General features: G+C 43.1%; 1 protein-coding gene across 2 annotated transcripts in view; it reads left to right on the forward strand.

Annotated features, from left to right (window-relative positions):
• Window positions 1-11,574, forward strand: part of igsf9b (immunoglobulin superfamily, member 9b) — a 32,188-nt gene that overhangs the window by 9,651 nt on the left and 10,963 nt on the right. For both annotated transcript variants that reach the window (XM_008419110.2, XM_008419111.2), the window contains exons 3-4: window positions 824-1,030; window positions 11,270-11,416. In XM_008419110.2, the coding sequence (XP_008417332.1) occupies window positions 824-1,030; window positions 11,270-11,416 (354 nt within the window). The remainder of the gene's footprint in view (window positions 1-823; window positions 1,031-11,269; window positions 11,417-11,574) is intronic.

The raw sequence follows: 11,574 nt of genomic DNA on the forward strand, positions 1-11,574 counted from the left end.
AATAAAACATATTATTTCAGTTGCTGCAACCAGGCTTCTTACTGGCCAGCACATGTTTCCAGTTTCCTTAGAGCTTTTATCTGACAGTTCTGAATTTGACAGATGAAATGGAAAAATTAAATGTATTCAAAGCATATCCCGTTTGTTCATGAGTTTGTTGAAAGTTGTTAGTTTGGCTGTTTATAAAATCAGATTTTCAGAATTTGACTTAGAATACAGATCAGAGCAAGTGAAGGGAAAAGTGGTAGTTTTAAATCCCCGGCCCAATGATAAGTACATCTTTAACAATTTTATTTGTTACATTTTTTGTTAATATTTGAATTTCAATACATGGAGAAGAATATAAAATAAATACCCACTAAATTTAATATTCGTGTTTGCGTTTTGCACAACCAGAAATATTTCCAAACGGCTGAAAGATGTGTTCTTTCAGCCAGCAGACTGGCAGTGTGCAGCAGAGGAAGGGCCACTACTCAGCCTGAGAAAACTCTGATCGTTCCGGCTCTTTTCTCTTGATTATTTTCAAAAGACCATAATCCGTTAGTTGAAAAAGTTAGGTGTTTTTTTACAGTCATTTTTAAACTTTTCCATACTTTGTGGTTAAGTTTTCTCAGTAAAATTGATCCATTCTTCCTTAACAACCTTCACATAAACAAAATTCCCCAAAATGTTCTCCAAAATTTCAGAGCCGGCTCCATTTGAGGTTGTAGCTTCCTTGGAAAGGAGCATCTGTAATTTGCCCGCTCCTTCTTTATTGCCTCTTGCGTTGTCAGCACAGATCCACCCAGGCCTTTACGCTGATGATATATCATCGTCTCTCCAGGTGTGTCTCAGAGTTTGGCATCGCTGGTCCGTGCCAGAGAGGGTGGCTCTGCAGAGCTGGACTGCAGTCTGACCCCGTCGTCCAAAGAAGCCACCACCCCGAACCTCTTTCCCTTGCACGTTGTGGAGTGGGTGCGCCTCGGCTACAGTGTACCTGTTCTCATTAAATTCGGAGTGTACGCTCCTCGTGTTCATCCTAACTACAAAGGTAAGAAAAGCAACACAAATTCCTCTTTGAGGAAAAAGCCTCTGGCTTCTGTAGTTCAAGAAACCATGATCCCCCCCCCACCAGATAACAGGTTTAATTGGTAACAAAACTTTCCATCATCTTTTAAGAACAAAGGAAGTTGCAAGGAGGCGGCTACACTGGTATTATTAACGACTTGGGGAGGAGAAGTTGGGTTCAAACCCTACTCCCAAATAGATAATCCACGCAAAGCAACGTAATTACAGGTGTTCAGTCTGTGTTTTCGGCACGCACTTGTACATCAGCGCAGAGGGGAAGGGCGAGAGTGAGCGACAGTTAAAGAGGGGGTGGGGTGGAGACGAGAAAGGAGGAAGGGGCATACCAGGAACGCTGCTGCTCACTGGGGGATTAGGAGTGTAGGTGGGGGCTCGGTTGTGAGCTGACAGTGTTTTATTAGTATGCTGAAGGGTGACCCAGTAAGAGGAGATTGTTGTGCTGGAAGGAGGATGGATGAAGCATTGGGAATAATGGGAGTTTTCCTTGCTGGAAGCCCTATAATCCCATCATTGTCTGCCGGAGCCCAAAAGACAAAAGAGGGGTATCACAACCTCCCGTTGCGCTTCCAAAGCCGACAAGACCACTGGGACACCCCCAAATCCTGTACTGTCCCAACTGGGTCACCAAAAAGTAGAAAGTTCCCAAACATGCCAGCCCATTTGTTGCATGGGTGAGGCAGAGAGAAACATATGAAATACCTGAGGAACCTCGCTGTCACCTGGAACACGCTTCCTAGGCATCAGGTGACTGCGACGCATCGTTTTAGCTGCTGCTTGCAGTCTGAGTCATCATCTCATGCACGTGCACCCATAGTAAACTCAGTAACACTGCAGAGGTGAATCGTAGTGTAAAAAAACTACAATTCCCCTGTTTTCTCATGTTCATCCTTTGTGTGTGTTTTTTTGTCTGGTGTGGATTTTGCCTCCGTCTGCCTCAGATCCTCATATTTCCCCTCCCACTGGGGGCAGATGGCAGCATGTGAAGCGTGTCAGTGCTGCGGCTCTAATGTATGCTGCCCTCAAATTAAAATGTTTTTGGGATTTTAGATTTGACGCCGAGACCAGGTCAGGTCGCCAAATGTTTCCCCATCTTTGCGCTAGCCTGTCTGAGGACTCAAGAGCAAAATGCGGGGGAGCGTCAAGCTAAAGATCAAGATCAACCCATAAAGGATCAGGAAGAAGATCTATGAATAATGGAGGAGCTGTGCTACTGTTCACTTCCTTTGTACACAGAACGGATTCTACCAGTTAAACGAAATGCTTCTGTATCTATTCCTACCGCTTTTATATTTTGTCTTGTGAAACTTTAATTCATTTTAAGGGGATTTTATGTTGCAGCTTCTTGTAAAGAAAAACCATACATAGTTTCATAATTGATTACAAATAAAAATGTAAAACGTGTTAAAACTTTGTGGAACCACCTTTTGCTGTGATTACAGCTGCAAGTCTTTTAATGTAAGTAGGGCTGAAACGATTCCTCGAGTGATTCGAGTACCTCGATTATTAAAATTCCTCAAGGAAAATGGACCTGCCTCGAAGCTTCGTTAATTTATGTTTTATCATTTAGCGCACCGTGTTTCAGCCGGAACATTATTTGCGTTGAGCGGAGCTCTGACTTCCGCCTCTGAGTTGTTGACGGAAGCTACGTGTTAGCGGCATAACGTCCAATCTTCAAGTTCGGCCCGCGGGGATTTTACTGATTGGTGATAATTCCGGGTTTTCATCGTTTTTGTGGGACCAATAAACATCCTTAAAATGGCCGKCGCGATGCCGGGAGTTCGGCAGCCTTTCTGCTCCGGAGCTGCTGGTTGAACGGCGGGAAGAAGCTGAGGAGGATTTATACAGGTGAGCGGAGAGACTGAACACGGCGGGCGGCTGAGGGTTGATGCTTACAGGGTAAGAGCAGCTTTACGGACGAACCGCACAATAAACTTATATCATCCCGGTCTGAACAAACGGGAGGCGGAACATGGCTGGTAGATGAGTTTCTGAACGGAGGAACGGTAAATATCCCGTATTGCTCCCCCGGTCTACAAAAAAGTAACTGGTAGGGAAGCTCAAATGTGGAAAAAATAGACTGATGTTGATATCCGATAGTAACACTGGTGTTATGGAAGATTTACCAATATTTTATTTCATAATTGTTTTTATCCAATTACTCGATTAATCGTAAGAAAAATCTATAGATTACTCGATTACTAAAATAATCGTTTACAACAGCCCTAAATGTAAGTCTCCGTCAGCTTTGCAGGTCTGACATTTTTTCTCTTTCTTCTTGGCCAAATAAGACAACCTTTTATGGATAGATGTTCTATAGGATTTAGGTCTGGAACTTAATACTTGAACATGCTTTGAACTAAAAACCATTGACTTCCGCTCTGGTTGTATGCTTAGACCTGTTGTCCTGTTGGAAGGTGAACCTCCATCCCAGTCTGAAATGTTATGCTGCCTCTTTTCTTGTTTTCTTCCAGCATTACTGTGTACGTAGTTCAGTCCCTTTCCAGTCAACTCTGACAAGCATCCATCTCCCTGTAAAGCATCCTCAAAGATGCATTGGATGTTGGACGGAAAGTTGCTCCATTAGGTGTTCAGAGCTTGAGATTTATAACCAAACCCCTGCTTTAACATTCTTCACATCTTTCTGTTTGACGTGTCTGCTGCGTTCCTGTGTTTTCATGATGCAGTTTGTTCTCTAATGTTCTCTAACAAACTTCTACTCTTCACACAACACCTGGATTTATACCAAGATTTAAAAAAAACACAGATGAACTCAGTTTATTATTTGTTTAATTTTTGTAGTCAGTAAGCATTCCTAGATTTTCTTAAGTATTTTGGAGAAAAAGGAGTTTCAAATTCAAATATCCAGCACACTTTCCACTTGTCATTTATGTGCCTATCTTCTAAAGTTCCAGTAAAATACATTAAGTTTTGGACCAGCATGTGACAAAATGTGAAAAGTTAAAGGAGCATTCCTACTTTTGCAAGACAGGAGCTAGAGATGTTTAAAACTAAAAAGCTTTCACTGTTAAAGTAGATTATGCTCCTAGTTTTTCTGCTGTACTCATTGCATTGCAAATTATGTCAGATGCTGTGTGTCCTCAGCCTGCTGCTACGTCCCAAGGTCGTTTACGCTATTAGGAATATTTATCAGCGGAGATGAAGAGTCTCAGCGAGTGGCATCCGCGGAGCTTGTTTCCGTCCATTAAAGCAGCTGTTTCTGATATAATATCAGGTGGGCTTGAGATTGTGCCATGTGTGCTCAAGGAGTGTCCCCACTCCAGCCATAGAAACCATTAAACACGAGCCTGTCCGGCTCTCAGAGAACGCTTCATATTTCACCGTCGCCCGTTTCCCACTCTCTGCAATGCCCTGCGGGGCTAAACATTAGTCAGCTCACAGCTAAGAGGAAACAGCCAGACCAAACTGTGACTGACACTCTTGGAATAGCAGGCTTTAGTTGAATCTGTCCAGACAATGTGTTTGAGTCTGGCAGTGTCAGGATGGCTTACTGTCGCAGGGTTAGATCAAATGTCTCCTGTGTTGTGAAGAAAATCAGCAGAGACTGTGAGCGGGGGGCTCTGACCCGAGGTTAGGACGACAATGGGCAAACCCCCAGATCTCAGCGGGCCGCCCTCACACTCCCAGTGTGACTTGTGAACGCCCGGGAAAGTCAGAGCCTGTGTTTTTCACACACGTGCAGGAGTCAGTAAAACATTTACAGTCTTTAATGCTGACAACTGGTTCAAAATTTTTACCGCCCGCCTACTAGTAAAGTTTTGTGGAATTTATCGTTAGACAGCCAGGCTTATGTAAATGTGGGCATGTTTTGAAGCATAAACCTGAATATCAGTTTTTTTCTGCACCAGGTGATTGTGCAGCTAGCAATAACACATAAGCATAAGAGGCTGAAATTGAAGTTCTTCATTTTTGTAATCTTGGACCATCAGGCTGACGCAGGGACCTGAGTGCTTCAGGCTTCACGTCCTGCAGGGTTCCTGCAGAGTTCCTGCAGAGTCTCAAAAAGTATGCAAGAGATTTGATTGAAGTATTTCATTGGTGTGGTCAAGCAAGCAAGAAAAAAAAACATTTGTTATCTCAAATACTTTCCAGAACATTTATAACAACCTGTCCATCCTTTCACCCGATTGGGGTGGGCATTTATCATATTTATCATTTATCACAATAAATTTCTTATCACAGTAAGAGATTTGATTTGATTTGTTATTGTCGATAAACTGCAAATAATGACATTTGACAAAACAAAACCGTTTGTATCGTCAGTTTTACTATTTTCTCCATACCCCATAATTTAAAAATATGATAAAATTACTATGTACCATTTAGTGACACAAATCACACCTCCTTATGTGAATAGAGTCTAAAAAACGGTATTATGTATCATATTAAAAGTGTATAACTAGAAATAGCTTAAATTTATAAAATAAGCCTGACAACACCTCAAAATCTGGGAAATTATGACATTTTACTAGAAAAATTTATTACTATAACATTTAAAATTAAAATAAGAATAAGCCTTTATCTAAAGCTTGTCCAACTGAACTACGGAAACAATGACCAGACACAAGGAAATAATTAACACAAGGTTTTCTTTCCCTGATTCCCAAACAGACTCCATGTTTTGCTCTGGGAAGAAGTTGAAATGCCTCTTCAAGCGTACTGAGCTCTGAAGTTCCTTTGTGAAGATTTGAACATTAAATCAAACGCTTTGTGGCCGTGCCTAAACAGCTTATGGCTGCATTAAGTTGAGTTGCTGTAGTAAATGTGGGCACATGAGCTTTGTGAAGCTGCGTCCAGCGCACTAACTAGGAACTGGACGCAGCGAGAGGGGCAGAGTTAACTGTAATCTATCCCACGACAAAGAGCTATTCATAAGAGGGTTAAACTGATTAGTGGGACAGGAGGATTGAAGAGAGAAATTTGGGGGGAGCGGGAGAGGGGGCGAGCTGTCCGAGGCAGTGACCGGTCCCAGACTTATGATTGTATTCAAATCAAAACACATCCCACAATGCACCACTGCCCCTTACTCACATGTGGATGAACAAAGAAAAGCAAAGCTGATGCTTCTCCAAACAAAACAGATTAAAAAAAAGAACGACCTTCCTCCAAAGGTTTCCCTGTCAGCATATTGTATGAAATCTGCAGCGCTACGCCTGTTTTATTTATGAATATGAAACAAGGAAACATTTGTACTGAAGCTGCAGTTTCCATTAAGATAATGAAATACAGTTTCCCTGCTTAGACGCTGAAAGAACAAGAGCTGTGTAATCACAAAGCATCCAGACTTATAGGGGTTTCACCTTTGTTTGCTTTGAAGAAGAAGAAAAAAAAAACAGAGGAGATAACATCATGGAGACGATGGCCAGCCGGCAGCGGCTCGGCTCTGAAAGCCGAGTCGCTGCCGGCCCACCACCCACCGGGTGAGAACCTAACTCGCTAATATGAAGAGGCTGCGTCTTAGAGTTCAAACAGTGCTGGTGGGATTAGCGTTTCCATTTTCTACCCTTGGCTGCACTACAGCTCAACCTGTTGGAAACAAGGACTCGTTTTTAACGTAGAGCGGATCTGTCATGTGATTGCGACTGGAAGAAGAAGGGGGAAAAAAGGAATATCCAGGAGGAGGTGGAAATGGAACTGCGGCTATTGTTTCAACCAATCGCTCTGCTTAATGGCGTTTGTCTCTTGAAGGTGGACCTTGTGTTAGTGTAGGGGCGGGGGGGGGAGTGATGAATGCGTCTGCTGGAGCTCGGGGGTCAAGAAGGTCAACCTCTCATTGGTTTCAGTGGATTATCGATGCACATAATTTGAGTAACCTCTCCATAACCTCTCCCTCAGTTCTTCTCCGATTCAAACACGTGAAGGGTTGTTTGTATGCCATTGGTTTCCCATTTTTCCACACTTGCGTCCAGTCGCATCGCCGAAGAGACGAGCAGCCTTGCTTTTAGCGTCTGACGGGGCAGAACGCCTGCCAAGTGCCATCTTAGGTTTTAATTCCAACATGAAACATTCAAATTTGGATAAAGCGCCATTTGTCACACGGCCTGGTTGTTTTGTCCGCCCGCCGGGTGAAAGGGAAAGTCTCCTTTCTCTGTTGTTCATTATTTCTTTCATTCTCCCGTCTCCGTCTCTTGGGGTCTGGATTTTCATCCAATGCGATGTTTTTTCACCGCTTGTAATTTTTCAAATCTTTGACAGTAGAAACCCCCCCTGCTCTGCCTCACCCGTGCACAATCGACCCGCCCCCTGCCCATGTTTGGCCGTGTCGTGTTTCTACAGCAACTGAATTTAAATCTAAACCTACAGCCCGGGCTTTCCTCGGTCTCATCGCTATGGTAACCCGAGAGCACGAGGAATGACGGGGTGGAGCTGGGGAGGGAGGTTGTCGTCTCTTTGTAGTGACGGACAGGGGGGAGGATGCGGGAGAGGGTTAAGATGGGGTTGGACAGTGAAACCAGGCTTTCAGGGGGCAGGGCACTCTCCGGTTTTTGAAAATCAACATGTACTCGCGCTCACGTGCTCCAGGGCCCCGTGGCATCGTAGGGATTTCCACCGGCTGCATTTCAGCGATCCCCACGATGAGCAGCTCCGCTCTTGCACACAGGAGTGGGCGATAAATTCCAAATCTGATGAGAAAAGGTTGCAGAGGAAATGTGCAGCTGTGGGAGGATCCCCTCATGGCACGATTAGAGGAAACCGTCTAAAGTTATCCCGATACCTGTTATCATTTCCCCGCACATTTCCCCCCCCTCCTCCGGTCTCCCAACCCTGCCCAGCTGTTTGAAAGATGCTGACCTGAAACCAAAGGCATTCGTTTTATGGATCTTTTAAAGCGAGCGCCGCTCCCATCAAGTGCTTGTCCGTCTTTCAGGAGGTCAGTCAATCATTAAACCCAACTATTAAGCACAGCAACTATCCCGACAGGAATGCAGGGTTAATTGTTACCTATTGTTGTCTGTCTTCACTCTCTGTGTGTGTTTCAACCCGTCTTAAGGCCGTACACATAGGCAAATAAAATGCAAAGCTTTCAGGCATTAATCAAAGGGTCTTGTTGTCTGGATTGAAAAAATGTGTTGAATAGTGAGACTCTAAATAACGCTAATGCTGCTTGAGGTTGCAGGATATAGAAGGTTTAAGGTTAAGTGAAGCAAACCTTTTTATTATTTTGCATTCAGCCCCCCTTTAGTCTGATGTCCCTAAATAAAAATGAATACAACCAGTTTCTTTCAGAAGTCACCTAACTAATGTGCAGTGTTAATTAGCTGTTCTACGAAGGCCTCAGAGGTTTGTTCGGGAACATTAGTGAACAAACAGCATCATGAAGAAACACAGAAGCTCTGAAGCAGAGCTGCGTAAATCCACAAAAATCTTCCAGCAGGACAGTTAATGATCATGAAATGCACACAATCTATGTGGTTGTGGAAGTTTGTCAGGAAGAAAACCACTGATGAAAGAAATCGTAAACAAGTAATGTTTGCGGTTTTCCACAAGCCACAGCGCTTCAGATTTGATTCAGTTAGGTGGAGCAAAAAAAAAAAAAAAAGGATTCCTGGAAGAAAAGTTATTGCTAGGGTTAGAAGTTTGCTTTTCAATCTTACTGAGCCTGAGGTACTTTGCAAAAAAGGAATTTGCAAAAATTTTTTAGATATTCAAAAAGAGTTAGTTGAGACATAAATCAACAAACCTGAATCTGTAATGGCGGTGATTCTACAAAGAATTTTCCCTGAAGAGAAATTCACATCACTCTTTTTTTCAGCTTTATTTGTAAATGAGACAATAAAAGCCACAAATCATTCTCCTTCCTCTTCTCAATTATAAACGAATTTGTGTCAGTTTTGCAAATTACATGTATATTTTTTTATATAAAAAAAAAGTGAAAAAGTTTATGTGTAATGAGCATCTTAGCAATGCATTTATTTGATTTTGCTCGGATGTGATTTTGCAAAACGCACAGTCGGCCTAACCTGCAAACTGCAGGAAGGAGAGAACGGGTCGGTGGGAACTCCTTCACGTTTCCGTGTTTACTTTCAAACTGCTCTGGCAGCGTCTGGTAGGAGCATCGTGTGTGTTTTCCCCCCTGCCCGCATCCTCCAGTCATTTAAAGCCCTCAGATTGAAGGGCAAAAAAAAAAAAAAAAAAGAGTTCATTGAGAGACAGAATAAAAGGAGGGGGTGTACCCTGAAAGCCAGGCTGCAGTCACCAGGCAACTAGCATATCAAGTTTCAAAGCTTGACAAGGAGTTGTAAGAAGTACAGAGGGGAGCGGAGGAAGCGGGTGCATTGGGTGTGTGTGGTAGAAACGCTCACGCACGGTCCATCTGTGTCTGCACTTTCGCTCACACAAATGCAGTTGTGCATCTGCCATGCTTCTTCTTGTTCGTTTCTATCCTTTGCCCCACCAATGAACAAAACAAGTGACTCATTTCTCCCATGCATTGTCTTAGATTTACATTTTTAGCCCAGCACTCCTGAATCCAAAATAAAAATGAGTCACATACATTTTTTTTTTTCCTTCATCGAAGTTCTTTAATAAAACACATTCAAGAATTTCTGGCTTGCTAACTGTAGCTCTCCGCTAAGCCGCCCAAACCCTAAATGACAGGACACCGTCTTCATCTGTCATCTTGCATATCATTTTAACCATCGCTGCAGTGATTCATGTGTTTGCACTCCACCTCAGGGCCACTGACTTCTCATCATCTGAGCTGGAGTCGGGAGACTTGGCCAACAATGTTAAAGCTCAATCACTTTCACTGCGGTGCACAATGGCTACATAAATTCATTATGCATGAATGTTACTGGAAAGCACTCGGATTTATTTTAAACCAACTGGAGTCGGTGTTGTAAGAGATATTACAAAATTTCTTGGACTTAATTATTATTAGTGTCGTTTGCTTAATGAAGAGGTATATAACACTGTAGGAAATTAATAAAGTTCCCTCTCGAGATAGGTCGCTTGCATCCTCCCAGCCTACCTTGACTTTTGGGCTGAAGCCAGGGAATGAGGGAGTGAAGGATTGTTCATTGTTATATGAGGAGGTTTGGTTTCTTGTAAAACTTTTAGTCGAGACAACCCTCTTGGAAATGACTCACATTTCTGAGCGCATTTCTGGGTCAAAGAAGACATAAGAAAACCAATCCCCACTGCTTTGCGGTCTTATCTCTTCTTTTGTCATTATGCAACTCCAGACTTCTTAGGATTTTCATTGGGATTCTATTTAAACCCAGATTTGTAATTGAAATGAATGTAAAAAGTGTGGCATGCTTTGCGGATGGGAAGATGGATCATCTCAATAAAGTCACAGTCCTGGAAGGAAACCTGTTAGAGACGGCTAAAGACGGAGGAAGAAAGTTCAAGCAGCCAGAGCTGCAGTAGATCAAAGCTTAATGAATATGTTACAGTGGTTTCACTCACTGAGTCTCACTGAGGAAGATTTCAGTGTCCAGATGTGCAAAGCTGACAGAAACGGTCCCAAAAGCACCTGCAGCAGAAATTGCAGGGCAACGTCTTTTTTTTTTCTTTTTACAAAAATTAACTCAGATGCCAAAGATTGATTTAAAAAGCCTTTTTAAAAAATTATTTCCTTCCACTTCATAGTTAATCATTACTTTGTGTTGGTTTGTCACGTAAAACCGCAATGAAATGCTGGTTCTAACCTGACTAAATGAGTTACTTTTGCAAGGTGCCTGTGTATGTTTTTTTTTTTTTTTTTTTTTTTTTTTTCCTGGTCAAAACTTTGACTGCTTTTCATCAACAGCAAAATATTTCCATGCCTCTCCCTGGAAAATACAGCATCCAACTCCCAACTGTGCACTTGTAGGTTCCTGGGGCCTGAATGACATCGAGGAAAGATTGATCTTGGTTTTGAGCATCATGGGGACTAAAAATATTAATGATTTAATTTGCTCATCTGTTTTTCAAGATGTCTGCTGCTTTCATAAATCTTAACTATGTCATTTGTTATTTTCTATAAACTAGAACAATTCATCAGAGTCTCTCTCTGCATGTGGATCCGCCTGCTTGCAGAAGGTCCATGACTTTGACACTGGCCTTTCTGACAATGGGTGGCTGTGTCCTCTGCATGAAAAGCCCTCTTCCTGCATATGCTGACGTTGCCTGTCTGCCTTTGTGCGTCTGTTAATCTTTTTTTTCCCTCTTTGCCTTTCGACCCTCACCCTTCCTCCCACAGGGCGTGTGTCTCTGACCCGCGGCGCCTCCCTGCTGGTAGAACGGCTGACCCTGGAGGACGAGGGCTGGTTCGAGTGTCGCATCCTTCTACTGGACAGCAAAACCGACAACTTTCAAAATGGCACATGGACCTTTCTCTCCATCACAGGTGCAGCACTGCAGGGTGTTGGGAACGCGGGAGCTGCTTCCCTCGTCGCTCGTCGCTGGTTTAGACTTTATTTAGAACGTCTGCAGCATGGGGTCTGGCTATATTCTGATGGCCCTGGCAGAAGGGAAATTGCTGAACATTTATTGCAATGCGTCAAA

The sequence above is a fragment of the Poecilia reticulata genome, linkage group LG9 (assembly GCF_000633615.1).
Source record: "Poecilia reticulata strain Guanapo linkage group LG9, Guppy_female_1.0+MT, whole genome shotgun sequence".
NCBI classification, from domain to species: Eukaryota; Metazoa; Chordata; class Actinopteri; order Cyprinodontiformes; family Poeciliidae; genus Poecilia; species Poecilia reticulata.